This window comes from Saccopteryx bilineata, chromosome 1 (genome assembly GCF_036850765.1).
Source record: "Saccopteryx bilineata isolate mSacBil1 chromosome 1, mSacBil1_pri_phased_curated, whole genome shotgun sequence".
Lineage (NCBI taxonomy): Eukaryota > Metazoa > Chordata > Mammalia > Chiroptera > Emballonuridae > Saccopteryx > Saccopteryx bilineata.
In genome coordinates this window covers 386,626,298-386,642,888 of record NC_089490.1, presented here as the reverse complement: position 1 = coordinate 386,642,888, position 16,591 = coordinate 386,626,298, and the positions used below count along the sequence as shown (strand labels likewise).

General features: G+C 44.3%; 1 protein-coding gene and 1 pseudogene across 4 annotated transcripts in view; one reads left to right on the top strand and one right to left on the bottom strand.

Moving 5' to 3' along the window:
* Positions 1–5,930, bottom strand: part of TTC17 (tetratricopeptide repeat domain 17) — a 115,884-nt gene extending 109,954 nt beyond the window's left edge. The window contains exon 1 of one of the 4 annotated variants that reach the window (XM_066251318.1): positions 5,713–5,930. In XM_066251318.1, the coding sequence (XP_066107415.1) occupies positions 5,713–5,871 (159 nt within the window). In that variant the 5' untranslated portion in view covers positions 5,872–5,930. The remainder of the gene's footprint in view (positions 1–5,712) is intronic. The other 3 variants (XM_066251314.1, XM_066251316.1, XM_066251313.1) reach the window with 3 other exon arrangements.
* A 3,335-nt stretch (positions 5,931–9,265) lies between these two features.
* Positions 9,266–11,681, top strand: LOC136319677 (NF-kappa-B inhibitor-interacting Ras-like protein 2 pseudogene; annotated as a pseudogene).
* The last annotated feature ends 4,910 nt before the right edge of the window (positions 11,682–16,591 follow it).

Here is a 16,591-nt window from a genome sequence, read left to right as displayed (position 1 = left end):
TCCGAGCCTGCCGGGTCAAGGCAAATACCAGAAGCAACTACTACAAGTTGATGCTTCCCGATCCTCTCCCGCCTTTCTCTCTTTCTAAAATCAACAAATAGCCTGACCTGTGGTGGCGCAGTGGATAAAGTGTCGACCTGGAAATGCTGAGGTTGCCGGTTCGAAACCCTGGGCTTGCCTGGTCAAGGCACATATGGGAGTTGATGCTTCCAGCTCCTCCCTCCCTTCTCTCTCTCTGTCTCTCCTCTCTCTCTCTCCCTCTCTGTCTCTCCCTCTCCTCTCTAAAATGAATTTTAAAAAAATCAAAAAATAAAATCAACAAATAAAACCTTAAAAAATAATAAAAAAAATGTAGAATCCTTGGCTCCACCACTGACCTCCTGAATTAGACACTCTGAGTAGCCCAGGAATCTGCATTTTAGGCAAGAACCCAGATAATTTTTGTGCAAAGTAAACTTTGAGAAGCACTGATCTAGAAGATAAGTGGAGTAAGAAGAGCTAAAAAAAAAAAAAAAGTTAAGAAGAAGAAGCTGTGCTTTGCTCACCACTAAAGAAAAGTCAGAAGTTTGTGTCACAATAGCCAGTGGAAGAGATGGTGAAAAGTAAACAGTTAATAGATACTTGTTCAATAAGTAATTTGGAAAAATAATTAAATTTATAATTTATCTCTATATTTCCAAAATCCTATTACTACTCTATAGTAAAAATAAAGTTAACACTTGGGTAATTTATAAGAAGAAAAATAATAGTGGGAAATATCTAAAAGTGAATTGAGAATCACTTTGATGCCAAAGTCTAGGACAAACTGCAGAGGTTTAGCAGGTGCCTGGCAAATTAGTGAACAGCCACCAGGCCCTGTGAGGTCCAAGGCAATCCCTGAGCTGCACAAACAAGGAGGTACCACTCCGTGACAGAGAGATGGGTTCAGTTTTGGAAACCTCTGCAATGAAGCTGTCGGCTTCAGGGTACTACTATCCGGGTGATCTCTCCCAGCCAGATTAACCAAATTACTTAACCTCTGACCAACATTAAGCCACTCCTTCGATTACAAGCTATTAAAAACCAAAGGTAAAAGATTCAGTCTGTTTGTCCAACTAATTCTGATCACTCTTCTTTAGGCCATAGATACCAAAATAGGTGCTTATCAGTTTCCTTGCCAAGGTTGCTAGGCTTCGGGATCATTTTTGTCAGGAACTACATTGTTCTGAGCAGCTAAAAGGATCTGTACTCTTAAAACATTTGCTTGCTAGAAGGCAAATGATTAAGTAACCCCCAAATTAATTCACACTTATTTGGGACCTTCCCCCACCCACCCAACCCCAATTTGTAGTCACTACAAAACATGTAGCAGAGGTGCAGTAAACTGGAAAACAAGAGATTTATTTCATTATTCCCATTGTTGCTTTTATTTTTCTTTCTATTCCTTCATTTGTAGGCATTACCAGAGGGGTAGAAGGAACACTTTAAACTTACTGATTACAGAGTGCTCATTTGCATGCTACTGTAGATAAATACATTTTTACTGAGTGTTATGACTAAATGCCATTCATTAGTTCTGTGACTAAGGGTGATTTTCTTGTCTATGAGTTGTACTATATATATTATATATATAACATATTAAAGAGAGAGTGAAGAAGGGAGGGAGAGGGAGAGAGAAAGAGAAAGAGAAGAAGAGGAGAGGAGAGAGACAGAGAGAAGCATCAACTTGTAGTTGCTTCACTTTAGTTGTGCATTGATTGCTTCTCGTATGTGCCTTGACTGGGAAGCCAGTAACTTTGCGCTCAAGCCAGAGATCTTGGGATTGTGTCGATGACCCTGTGCTAACCCGTCAAGCTCTTGATCAAGCCAATGACCCTGAGCGCAAGCCAGTAACCATGGGGTTTCGAATCAGGGACCCCAGAGTCCTGGGTTGACACTCTATCCACTATGCCAACACTAGTCAGGCTGTATCATCTATTCTTAAAGAATTGTTTCAAATCTAAAATTCTATTATTTTAAAATTGGAGGAGAGGGAAACAACAGCCAAGAAAATAAATGTTACAATGTTATAAGAGAGTTGAAAACGATGATACTCTATTTACTTAAAATTTTAGAGCCCTGATAAAGAATTCCCAGAGGCACTGGATCCAGTCCTAGCAGTACAACTTCTTGATTCAGTAAGCCTGCAACACACTGGTAACATTTCAAGAGTCCATCTGTTAGATGGTAATTTAGGACAGGGGACATTAATTTTTTCTACAGAAACGACGTGATACATAGTAGCTAGGCTCTTAGGCCAATTTACAAGTTTATTTAACCTCTAATGCAAGTGAATTGCTAGGCACTTTTGATAAAAATAGAAAATAGATGTTGCCATCCTATTAATTAAGCAAAAAGGACATCAAAATAAAACAAAAAATATTTATCTTGAAGCCTATTCTTCACAATGAAGTCAACCAAAAGCTCCATTGGTGTGATTACAGACACTGTAGGTCCTTCTAGTGACTAGGTTATAATAGCCCACTGCTCAGGTCCCAGAACTCCAAGTTAAGAACCCTTGCTTAAATACTGTATCAGAGGGTCTAATTATCAGACACAGAAGTATTCCAAAGCCCAAAGCTGGGAGAAAAGGACAGAGCCGGAAAGGCTAAGGAGAGGTGGGGCCTTTTTTTTTTTTTAGATATTCCCTGACTCCAGTGGGAAATGAACTCAGTGACTGGAGCATTCTCTTCACATCCCAGCTCCAGGATTTCCTGGACAATGCCCCCGGGAGTTCAGTGGTAGCTCAGGAAACATGGAGCCTAAAAGCAGAGAAGATATGCCTCTTAGCTGGAGCAGAGACTATGGAAAGGAACAACTTCCTGAGCTGCCCTGCCAAGCTCTAGACACCTGCTATTGCCAGAAGCAGCCACAGCTGTAATTGCGAGGAGGCTGCCTGGAGGAATGTCTGCTTCCTGGCTCTGACTGAATCCCCATTTCAACCTTTCTACAGCTCTAGGGCTTCCAATACACATATATGCATGTTCACAAGTCTGCAGTCTGTAACTGTGGGTGCCTATCTTTATCATCTGCTAAGGCTAGAAATAGAAAGACGAAATGAATGTTCTCTTCTCGTAGGGAAGACTACTTACTGTAGTTTACACTTTATAGTGATGGGAAATGTCTCTATTTAAACCTGTATTTTGGGCAATTCAGAATTTTAATTCATAAGTACTTCTCCACGTTCACTACTGAAACAACCTATTATATCACTAATCTGTTATATCTACTTAAAACAGGTTTAAATATCAGGGGAAGAGTTTCAAAAGGTATTTATGATTCCAGTTCCCTAAGATCTGCTATTTCAATTTGCCCTTAGTCTTTTCCCTGATATTAGGCGACTTTAAAGTGAAATCATACTCAGATAGTATAACCAAAACAAGACATTTGGTATGTCATGCAGGGTACAGTATACACACTGGACTTTTAATTGATTACGTTTCTGGTGCACGGATAGATCTGCAGTATACTCAAATTTATGCACTAGAGGGATCTTTTGATTCTTTAACAAGTATACTCAAATGCGATAATTAATCACAAATGTAATTGAGGTTTGGATTCTGCCTACATTCAAATTATTGTTGGAAGGGCAGCATGGGTAATTCACACACAGCTATCAGAGTGGAACTGGGACGCTGACCATGGTATCCAACTCTATTTAAATTTTTTAAATTGACTTTAGAGAGAAAGAGGGGGAGAGAGAGAAATACATTGATTTGTTGTTCCAATGCAATCATTGGTTGATTTTTATAGGTGCCCTGACTGGGACTCAAACCCACAACCTCGGTGTTATCAGGATGATGCTCTAACCAACTGACTAGCAGTCCAGGCCCTTATAACTCTACATGTCCTGCATTCTCTTCTCATTAAATCCTTCCCTAGTCTCTTATTGTCACAATATAGTCACCAAGTTTATTTCTTCTGGTATAAATTTTTGATTGGCTGGACTTAAGTGTTATATAGCAACATATTGGAAAATTCACTGAAAAGTATAATTTAAAAAGTCATATAGTATAGAAATCTTGCTTTCCAAACTTTAAGCCTAATAACTTACTGCAGGGGTGACTTGGTAGAGATCCAGAAAATTCTTTAGATTTCTCCCTTTCTGAGACAATCCTACCTTTCCCCACTAAAACATACATATCCAGTGTGCAAAACAAAAACAAAATCAGATTCTACTTCCCCAATGCCATGTTTGCATATAAGCAATACATTACTACCAGCTTTCACTTTACTTCTCAGATGAGCTACTTTCTTAGCTGAGTGTCAGGACTCCAAAATGGGAAGGAGAAATTCCTGTCATGGAGGATAAATAGCTGCGGCCAAAAACAACAGAAGAGCCAATAAGAGAAGGGCTCCCCAAATTGCAGCAAGAGTGAATTAATTCCCGGTCTCCCTTCATGAGGATCTCAGGGAAACCCGAGGACATAAAAGGAAGGAAGTAACCAAACTCACTTAAGACTTCCAATCTTCTCTTAGAGAGGAACTTGCAGTGTTTTCTGAAACACATAATTATTAAATCTCAGCTGGTCTGGCCACGAAAAGGATTTTTTTTTCTAACATAAATTAGGTAGAGAGAAAATGTCAGCCAACTTCTCAGATGTGTGAAAAACCACTCACCAATACCAACACTGATTTTTAAATAGTTTCACTCATTCATTATACTTGACATAAAATGTGCATCCCTTGGCGAATCTAAACACGAACCTCCCTTTACACAAAAGTACACCTTGCATTGTGTGCCTATCACCATTCATTACACACAACCCTAAGGTGAGTAATTTCACACCATAAATACATTTGAAGACCAGTGGGCTAAAACTGCATGGGGTACGCACTTCACTTTGCAAATGTTTGCTGAGTATTTAAGGATTGCTTGCAAGTGTGGAAATGGATGAAGATGACCAAGTTTCTGTAGCAGACACACACCAATGTACTCTTTGGGCATCAGCAGCCACAATACGCAGGCAATCATAAAGTTATGTAAGAAAAGCAGGAATTAGTTCAGGCACAAGAATCCCCAGAAATCGCACAGCCCTCTGGCGGGGTCACAGCAACCAGGTGAAGCAGTGCGGGGTACCCTGGGAAAGGAGGGCAGTGACAGCCGGGAAGATGCAGGCGACGCCACAGCGGCACCTTCACGCACTCCTTCGGACCGCGAGCGTGCGCGGTCATTCATGCGCCCCTGCCGACCTGGGTAACGGTGCAGGCTGACACCACCACAGCCAAACACGAACGCCGGCACGTGAGCGAGGAGACTGGGGAAAGCAGCAGTCAATGACCCACACTGCCGATGGGCGCCGACGCTGTCACCTGCTTTCTACTTCCTCGGGGAGCGCCGGTGACGCGTGGGCCCGAGGGCAACCAGAGGCAGGGACAGAACCCGAGTCTGTGGTTTCTCAAGCCCGAGCACGAGAAACTGTCCCCCGGGCCCGAACCCCGCAAAGCCGGGCGACTCTCCCCACGCGGCGCGCGGCTCCCGGGGCGGACGCCTGGGAACTTGCAAGCGCCGGGGGCGACGGCCGGAGCACAGATGGGGAAGGGGCGGCGCTGGGGTCATCGGGCTTGGGCGCGGGGACCGTGGGAAGGTAGGCTGGGGGCGGGGCCGCGAAAAGCCAAATAGCCAGGGGTCGGACCGGGGCATCACCCTAGGGCGAGGGCCGGCGCGGCGGAGAGGGGCATCCTGGCGGCTACCTGCTGTTGGATCTTCCCGTCCTCCGTGACGACCCAGTGCGTGGTGGCGAAGACCCCTCGAGCCGCCATACTCATCAAGGCAGAAAGGCTGAAGAGCCAGCCTGGGCCGGAGCACGGCGGCAGCTCGCCCCGGCCACGGACCCCTACTGCCGCCGCCATCTTGCCCCCCCGGCCCGGCCGCTCACAGCGGAAGCGGAAGCGGGGCCCCGCCGCCCGCCATCTTGGGGAGGTCGGCATTGGCAGAGGAGGAGGAGTCGAGGGGGCGCTGCCGGCCTACGACCGGCTCTCTGAACCTCGGTTTGGGCTACCGGGATGCGCGGCTTTCGGCGGCTGGCCCAGACTAGTGTCAGGTCGGAGACCGCTTTTTTGTTACTGTGTTTCCGCGTGCGAGCCTATCTGGGAGCGTGGGAACCAGAGGGAGATACAAATACTGGAGTGCTTTAGATGGAGCACTCAAGAGGGTGTGGACACACACAGACATTTTAAAATAACACCTTGGAATTTTGAATATTTTTAAAAATTTTTCTAGTTGTGTATAATAGTTGAGAAACAAAAGGTATGCTTTCGAAGCTCCGAAGGGGAGCTCTGTATTATCTTTTATTCTTAAAGCTGCACAGTCGTGGAAGCCTCTGCGTAGGGACGGTGTTAGGGCAGCGCTGCCCAGAAATATCACGTGCGCTGCGAGCCACCTGTGTAATCTAAAAGAAAGAATGAAGTAACATTTTATTTAATGCATTATGTGCAAAGTATTGTAAGTTCAATATGAAAGCCGTACACATTAGAATTTTTTTTTGGTACAAAGTCTTTGAAATCGGTACGTGTTTTGCGTTAACAGCTCATCTAAATTCGAACTATCCAGATTTCAGGGACTTAAAGTTCCCCGTGGCTTGTGGGTGTGTTATTGGGCAGCATGGATCTAGGCTGGAGGTCTATCTAGGGCTGGAGGCCAGCAGTATTGGCTTCACGTGGGAGCTTATTAGGAAAGCTTGTTCGTGGTTCTTCCCATCAGTGCTAGCTTCTACCTCTTCACTCAAATCCCAGGTGACGTGCATGTACATTCAAGTTTGAGAAGCAGTTCCCTCTTGAGAACCAACAGGCGGCCCAAGAGGCTAGCCTGGTCTCTAGCTTCTACATATTTAGATATGTCTGTTTTAGGGTTGCCTTCTAGGTTTGTTTGGTTTTTTTAATGTTTATTTATTGATTTTAGTAAGAGAGGAAGGCCAGGGTGAGAGAGAGAGAGAGAGAGAGACAGGAAAATCGATCTGTTCCTGTGCGTGCCTTGACCCGGAGAGGATGCTCTAACCAACCCCATTGATCCTGCCAAGGCAGGGCTGCCTTCCAACTTGGTGTGTCATTTTGTATTTAGCTTCATTATGCTTTGGTTTTCTCTTTGAGAAAAGGAGAATGAGGGTTTTGCCTGACCACTTCTGTACACTGTTGTATTGCAGGAAAAAAAGAATTGCCAAGTGTGTAAACACCCCTTCATGCCATGGAAGCAATGTGTACAACACTTTTTTTGTGTTTGTTTCTGTTCTTCCTGAGAGCACATTTTCTTGAGGACCGAAATAATGAACATTCACTTCATTAAAAAACGTATGGTTTACCTGCTTTTGTTTAGTTCTCTGCTAGACATTGGATATGGAAGTAGTGACCACTCAGCAGTCTGCGATCTAGTGGGAATTTGGTAAGGGAACAATTGAAATGTAGGATAATGGGCACATGCGTAGAAGAGAGCTGCCAACCAGGTTGAAAGGTTTGGAGCAAAGGTGCTGATTCAGGCAGAATAAACAAGTGTGAAAAGGTGAAATCGGTGGCAGGTTGTACGGGTTTTTTATATATCATATCCAGAAGTTTAAACATAGATAGTGAAAATGTGTCAAAGTTTTGAAATGAAGAAGTGGCAGGTGATGGGAGTCCCTTTGTTCTTAGCATCTTATTTTGAGGCATGGAAGTCAACCTTCTTACCTGTGTATAATCCTGCTAAGTACTAGTAGTTATCATCATCTAACGTTTGTTAAGTATTTAATGTATACTGGGCACAGTACACGCATATAAATCAGATAGGTAATAACCAGCTAGCTCAGATTTGGAATCGGATCTACCTGACTCTAGAACCTGAGCCTGGATGAAGGATGGTGAAAAATTTGAAAGAAGCCCCAACATCACATCCTTTGTCCATTGGCAGTTTCTTTGACATAAGTTCACCTGTAAAGGGTAGAATCATAGTAGCTTCTGAAGCTTTAACATACCACTCACCTCTGTTTTCTCTAAATGATAAAACCCTTGTCCTTTGAGATCCTGTATTAGTTTTCTATTGCTGTATACCAACTAACCACAGATATAGCAGCTTAACACACTCTTAACTCAGTTGCCATGGGTCGAGTGCCTGGCATGGCATGGCTGGGTTCTCTGCCTGGTATCTCACATGACTGATACCAGGCTGCAATCTCATCTTCGTCTTAGAGGCCTCTTTCTAGTTCTTTGCCTTTGTGGGACTGAGGTCCTAATATTCTTGCTGGCTGCTGACTGTGGCCACTCTAAACTTCAAGGCCACCCACCATTCCTTGCCACATGGCCCTCTCAGTATGGCATCTGTTCCTTCAAGCCAAGCAGGAAAACCTCCATTACTTGAATCTCTGGACTTCCTTCAATCTCTGATCTCTACGCCCAGATTTAAAGGGCTAATGTGATTAGATAAGGTTCATCTGGATAATCTCGCTTTTGATTATCCCCAAGTCAACTATGAGTAACCTTAATGATACCTGCAAAAATTCCTTTTGCCATATAACAGGATAAATCACAGGAATTATACATATTCACATGTTCTCTTCACATTCAGGGGAGAAGATTTTATGAAGACATAAATTGTTGGAGGTTATACTAGAATTCTGCCTGCGTAAGTCCTGACTGCCAAATTCTCCTCTAGTCTTTTACTGAACTGTTTTAAGCATCACACAGTAACACTTAGAAGTGATTTTATTGATCCTGTTCTCTGCCAGAAGTCCTTTCCTTGCTCTTCCTTTTCAAATCTGCTATTTAAGGTATAGCTCAAATTCCAGATTTGTAAAAGTCTGTCAACTTCTATTTGCCCTTTCTGATTCCTGTAACATTAACATGGCAATTAATACCATGTTACTATGTGATATTATTTGCACATTTTCAATAGTTAAACTATTGAGTAATTCTTTGTTCAGTTAGTTAGCATCTGACACAGGAAGCATTCCATATACAAATATATTTTTATCTTCCATAAAGCTTCCATATAAGTGGTTAGCTTGCTTAGCTTTTTAGGCCCCTCCCCCTTTCCCAAAGGTAGCATTCCCATTTTATATGAATAAAACAATTGTAAATCTTAACCTAAATAAAATTGTACTTATTTTCTACACCCAGATAGGACACCTGTTACCCTTATTTTACTTTAAGACTTGATATTTCTTTTTATTATTAATTATACTTTTTCTTTTAGATGCTTAGATAAAACCTATAGAAATGTAAGATAGTAGTTGACAAAATTTCTGATCTTTAAATTGTAATTTAGTTCCCAGTTGAACAAATGATCAAAAAACCCATAACTGCATTTAACTTGGTCTTTAAAAAGAATTATTTTAGAGAGAGATAGAGAAACATCAATATGTTGCTCTACCTGTGTATGCCTTCATTGGTTGATTACTGTCTGTGCCCCAGCAGAGGATCAAAACTGTGGCTTCGGTGTATTGGGATGATGCCAACTGAACTACCCAGCCAGAGATAACTTGGTCTTTCAAAACAAAGTATTTTGGGGGGGGGGCGGGGGTGGATAGAGCCCGGATCCACCCGGAATATCCCTGCGGCTGCACTACCCCTCGGGGCCGGCCAGTGTGCTGAGACCGACCGGGGGGGTGCGGAAGCAGTGCGTTTCTATGACACCCGGGGGCTTCGAGATGGGGCCGAGCTGCCCCGGCACTGCTTCTCCTGCACTGATGGCTACGTCCTGGTCTACAGTACAGACAGGCGAAAGTCCTTTCAGCTCCTGAAGAAGGAAATTGACAAGCCCAAGGACAAGAAGGAGGTGACCATTGTGGTCCTTGGCAACAAGCGTGACCTGCAGAGCAGCGGCGTGTGGATGCAGATGTGGCTCAGCATTGGGCCAAGTCGGAGAAGGTGAAGCTGTGGGAGGTATCCGTGGCTGACCGCCGCTCCCTCCTGGAGCCCTTCATCTACCTGGCCAGCAAGATGACCCAGCCCCAGAGCAAGTCGGCCTTCCCCCTCAGCCGCAAGAACAAGGGCCGCGGCTCCTTGGATGGCTGAAGAGCTGCCATCCCTTCTTCACCTTCCAGTCCCAGCCCAGCTTCTGGGGCTTTGGAAGATGGGTTGAGGCAACTTGTGTTCTCTCCCAACTCTGGGAAGTACAGATAATCTAGGTTAGTGCCCCCAACCTCTTCCTCCACCCCAGCTTTCATACCTGCCTCACTGTAACCTAGGTTAATTGAGGGTCAGTGCCCCTTCCACCTGCCCTGAGCGGGAAGCAGAGCTGCCATGCAGAAGTGCCCAGGCTAGGCTGTGGTTCTGATCACAGGCCCACGCCTCTGGGCTTCTGCCACTCACACTCACACTCACACTCACACACTTACGGCACCAGCCTGGACTTTAGGGGAAAGGGCTTCTAGGTATGGTGTATATGTGTGCAGATTCATCCAGCACCCTGACCTTTCTCCTGTCTACATTGGCTGGGAGAAGCCAGCCTTATGGGAAGTGTGGTTTTTCTACTTGACGTCTTCCCCCCCAATTGTTTCACTTCCTCTTCCTGCTTACAGAATAGGTGGGCCTCATTTGGTAGAGGAATGGAATAATGACTGGGCTGTCACCAGTTGGCTTTGTGACCCAGCAAGGCTTTTACCTTCTCTCAGATTCAGTTTTCTCATCTGTACGATAACAGGAGTTGCTTAGATGACCTAGATCCTCTCCAGCCCTGTGATTTTGTAATTCCCGTGGCTTCGTGCCAGTTGACTATATCCTTTGCTTCTCTCCCTCTTCAAGGTGCTATGCCTACCCGCCCTGGAGGCTGGGACACTGCTCTCTGACAACCACCAGGGGGCAGGAGTGCACTGTCTACTCTAGTTGCCAGAATGGCTCCTTAGTGCTCAATGGGGAACTTCACACCCATGAGGCCTAGCCTTCACCCCTTCCTATGGTCGTTTTCAGCTACTAGCTGGACGTTATTTATAAATTACTTGTTATAAATTAGTATGCTGCCATGGTGAAGGCCGGACAAGGTGCTTTTCTAGCCCTTCTTACCTCAGATGCCTCAACAGAACAAGGCAAACTAGTAGCAGCTTCTCAGGAGCAGACAGGTCTGTTGGGGCACAGAAGGGTGGTTATACTCTCAACATGCTATAAAGTGAGCTGTGACCCACAACTTCCTGTGCCCACTTTGTGCTCCTTCTAATGGGCACAGCTACCATAGGTGAGCCTCTGTGGCTAGGCCACCTCCGATGCATGCCCCTTCTCTCCAGAACAGGAGAGGTGAACAGGGACAGGTGGTCCAGGGCTGGGCGAATCAAAATAGGGCATATGCAGGCTTGGGCTTAAAGTTCATTTATTGATTCACTGGACAATAAAACCACAACTGTTATCAAAAACAAAACAAAGTATTTTGACAAATCCTTTATTTACTCTCATTATAAATTGTAAGGTCGATGCTGGACATGGCCCTTCCCCCTCCCCAGTCCCTGGCACTTTGGTCACAGATTCTGGCTACCAGCTATGAAAGCGAAGGTAATAAAACTGCAGCTGAGGTTCTACTGAGGACAGAGGAACCGAGTCACCCAATATTATCAAAGAGAAACAGCATAGGTTGGTGTGTCCTTCAGTACCCACTACTTGCCTGCCACCTGCTTGTTTGCCCATAGTCAGAGTTTTGCTTGAGCAGTTGCCGAGGACGTAGCTATAAAAACTGTGGCCCCCACCCTCAATGGAGTGTAGAGCTTTCACTGACCAGCCACCATTGGTGCTGCCCCTGTAAGTAATAAAGGCTATGTGTGCTCCATCTGTTCCTCCTTGTGGTTTCTTTGGGATCTTGCAACAACACCAGATCAATTTTCTGGGTGTCAGTCTCCTTTGTTACATTAATTACTAGACGTTTTTTGTATAGAATTTTTTTTCCTGGAGCTGCAGATAGTGCTGAGCTTTATTTCCAAATGTCACAGAATGTCCTTACCTCCCACCCCAGATCCTGCCCTTCTGAACCCAGGAAGGAGACCAGCCTGGGCCTACCCACCTGTCCAACCTCGGGGGCAGGGCCTGAGTCCACCTCCAGCTGCGGCCAGGCAGGTCTCCCCTCTCCTGGGCACCCCTGCCAGAGGGGAGAAGCTGGAGGTGGTCGAAACTAGGAAGTGGACAATGATAAAATTATTTTTATGGATGATTAATTTTCTCCATTGGACCATTTTATCTGAAAATTACAAAAAATCTCTACACTGTTTATTCCTTAGTGAAAATACTTTCGATATAAATATCCCCGAGAAAGTTAACACAGGTTTTAGTTCTGTTAATTGATTATCTTTTGCTTTCTAGTCAACTTAAATCTTAGTGGCTTAAGTTTTAAAACATGATTTATTCTTTTCTATTTTTTCTGGTTAGATTCAACTGGGTGTTTCTTTTCTTCCTGTTCTTGGCTGGGGTCATTCATGAGGCTGCATTCAGCTAAGATCTCTGCTGGGGCTGGAATGCCTCAAAATGGCTCCACTCACATGGCTAGTGGTTTAGCTCAGTGACTGAAATGGGTAGGGGGGGGGGCTGGGCTTCCCTCTTAAGGTGATTACAGAGGCTTCTCACATGGTGGCTCAGGGCTCTGCGAAAGTGACAGTAGAAGCTGCCAAGCTCCTTGAGGGCCATCAGAACTTGCAGAGTGTCACTTCTGCATTTTGTTGGTCAAAGAAGCTTACAAGACTAGCCCAGATTCAAGGAGAAACGGAAACAGACTCAGTAAGTGAAGCAGCATGTTTGAGCAGGAATGGAAGGAATCACTGGCAGCCTATTACATATAGTTAATTCCTTCAGAGCAATTTTGAATTTATGGAGGTTTGAGAGGGGCTGTAGGGACAGAAGCTGGTAATGGCAGGAAGGGCTGTACAGGTGTATCTCCCTAACAGCTATATGCAAAGTGAAGAGGGTTCTCAAGGGGGAGGTGGAGGATACATAACACATAGTAATTTCATTTAGAAATAGTTTGCCAAATATATCAGGTGGTCTGAAACATGAGGACTACTGTGGATGAGACCCAGGGTTCCGTCAATGCAGGATTCTAACTCACAGTGACACCAGGGCTGCTCTGAGGATAACATGATTGTCAAGCCACAAAAGAATTTTCCTGATACAGACTTAGCAGCCATTAATTTATCCAAATCCTTGCAGCTGTTAATACATTTAGAGAGGACAGTTTCTATGGAGTCATTGTATTATGACTATTCATTCTGTAATTAGCCAAAGGCCATACCCATCTCCTCTTGACCAGCTTTTTATTCCCTTCTATACAGCCATTTCAGTATTCCTGATTTTTTGATTAAGTCTAAGTTCATTCTATTAAAACCTTTCTAGCGGAGAGAGAAAGGGCAGGGGGAGGAGCCAGTAGCATCAACTCATAGTTACTTCCCGTATGTGCCTTGACCTGGCAAGCCTGGGGTCCTGAACCGGCCGCCTCAGTGTTCCCAGTCGACACCCCATTCACTGTGCCACCACAGGTCAGGCTGAAACCTTTCTTGAGTTTGTGGTATTTGATCTTATCCACCAGTTGTAGCATGCTAAATTTTAATTTTTACTCATAGGAATACCATTCTCTCATCTTTTATTTGCTCCTCTCTTCCTTTTCTACTTATTTCTTGAGGAATGCTAACTAGAAGTGTATGTAGTATTCTACCTAGGCTTTGTATCAGATATTATTATTATTATTATTATTATTATTATTATTTTTCTTTTACAGAGATAGAGTCAGAGAGAGGGATAGACAGGGACAGACAGGCAGGAACGGAGAGATGAGAAGCATCAATCATTAGTTTTTCATTGTGTGTTGCAACACCTTAGTTGTTCATTGGTTGCTTTCTCATATGTGCCTTGACCGCGGGCCTTCAGCAGACCGAGTAACCCCTTGCTTGAGCCAGCGACCTTGAGCTCAAGCTGGTGAGCTTTTTGCTCAAACCAGATGAGCAGGCGCTCAAGCTGGCGACCTCGGGGTCTCGAACCTGGGACTTCCGTATCCCAGTCCAACACTTTACCCACTGTGCTACCGCCTGGTCAGGCTTATTATTATTATTTTTAATTTTAATGAGGTGATATTGATAAATCAGGGTACATATGTTCAGAGAAAACATCTCTAGGTTATTTTGACATTTGATTATGCTGCATTCCCATCACCCAAAGTCCAATTGTCTTCCGTCATCTTCTAACTGGTTTTCTTTGTGCCCCTCCCCTCCCCCAATCCCCCCCCTCTGGTCCCTTCCCCCAACCCCCTCCCTCTCCTCCCCCCCCACCCCGTAACCCCCACACTCTTGTCCATGTCTCTGAGTCTCATTTTTATGTCCCACCTATGTATGGAATCATATAGTTCTTGGTTTTTTCTGATTTAATTATTTCGCTCAGTATAATGTTATCAAGGTCCATCCATGTTGTTGTTAATGATCCGATGTCATTTCTTTTTTTTTTTTTTTAATTTTATTTATTCATTTTTAGAGAGGAGAGAGAGAGGGAGAGAGAGAAACAGAGAGAGACGGGGGAGGAGCTAGAAGCATCAACTCCCATATGTGCCTTGACCAGGCAAGCCCAGGGTTTCGAACCGGCGACCTCAGCATTTCCAGGTCGATGCTTTATCCACTGTGCCACCACAGGTCAGGCCGATGTCGTCATTTCTTATGGCTGAGTAGTATTCCGTAGTATATTTGTACCAAAGCTTTTTAATCCACTCGTCCACTGATGGACACTTGGGCTGTTTCCAGATCTTTGCTATTGTGAACAATGCTGCCATAAATATGGGGGTGCATTTCTTATTTTCAAACAGTGCTATGGTGTTCTTGGGGTATATTCCTAAAAGTGGTATAGCTGAGTCAAAAGGCAGTTCAATTTTTAATTTCCTGAGGAATCTCCAAACTGTTTTCCACAGTGGCTGCACCAGTCGGCATTCCCACCAGCAGTGCAGGAGGGTTCCCTTTTTTCCAGCACTTATTCTCGCCAGCACTTATTCTGTGTTGTTTTGTTGATGAGCGCCATTCTGACTGGTGTGAGGTGATATCAGATCTTATTTTTAATAACAACTCTTTCTGATGACCAGAATTTTACTAGATTTTCTTATTTGTGGTTATGTTAGTTTTAGGAAATAAATGTACAGCTCCTAGGAATAAATATATAATTTCTTAGTTTTTTGATAAATTAGATGTTTCCATTACACTTGCTAAAATTAAAACTCACTTGCTGTTTTCTACCCACCCAGCACTGATTTGAGTTCTTCCTACAGTTTCTAAATGGGGGTAGGAGGCAGAGATACTGAGCTGAGGGAGCACATGAGTGTTCAAATCTAGTCTAACCTGAAGGATCAGTCAGCCAGATGAAGGGGAGGGAGACTTGTCAGGGAAGTCATTTTCCAGAGGAAAGGTGCCTCAGTATCAGAAAGAGCACAGTGCCCTTTGAAGTTCTGAAAGTGGTTCAGTTGTAGTGGATGAGGAGTGTAGTCCTGGGGTCCAGATTAGGAACCAGCAGGCTTTGAGATAACCCATTCTTTAGCACAGCCTGGCATGCCGAAAGCCAGGTGTTCTATAGGTTTTGTTGCCTGGATCTCAAAAGAATTTTCCTTGAAACTTTCATTAGGTTGGCTGCAAATCATCATCTAGGTCACAGTTTGAATTCCTCAGAGGCTTTTTCTAACCATTCTTTGTATTTTCTCTTATATACGATCATTTTACAGTGCTTCAGTGTCCTCATAACACCCACTACTCTGCAATCAGCTCATCAGGCTCTGCATAGTAAAATGTAAACTCCAGGAGTTTGCCTGTCCTGTTCACCAGTATATGCCCAGAGTGATATACAGTGTGTCCGTAAAGTCATGGTGCACTTTTGACCAGTCACAGGAAAGCAACAAAAGATGATAGAAATGTGAAATCTGCACCAAATAAAAGGAAAACCCTCCCAGTTTCTGTAGGATGATGCGGCAGCATGTGTGCATGCGCAGATGATGACGTAACACTATACAGCGGAGCAGCCCATGGCCATGCCAGTTGAGATGTGGACAGTACGAGGAAAGTTCAGTGTGTTCTGTGGCTAAATTCAATCCGTGACCAAAGAGCAACGTGAATATCAGTGTGTTTATAACGAAGCACCACCCCATAGGAATAACATTACTCGGTGGGATAAGCAGTTGAGGGAAACCGGCAGTTTGGTGGAGAAACCCCGTTCTGGTAGGCCATCAGTCAGTGACGAGTCTGTAGAGGCTATACGGGATAGCTACCTAAGGAGCCCTAAAAAATCTGTGCGTGAGTCCACATCGAACTGCACTGAATAGGTATGAAACTGGGAGAGTTTTCCTTTTATTTGGTGCAGATTTCACATTTCTATGGTCTTTTGTTGCTTTCCTGTGACCGGTCAAAAGTGCACCATGACTTTACGGACACACTGTATATGCTCGGAGCCTCACACTTACCTTTGACTTATTTATTGAAGGCTTACTATATACCAAGCATCGTTTTTAGATGTTTGGGGTTATCAGTAAGCAACGTGCAAAAATCCTTACTTTGTGGCATTTTAGCCACATTACATTCTACTGGGGGAGACAGGATATAAGCAACATATAAGCAAATTCCATGCTCCAGAGAACGTATGGTAGGGTCAGTGGGACCTGGGGTCTTAGGATGGAACAGGG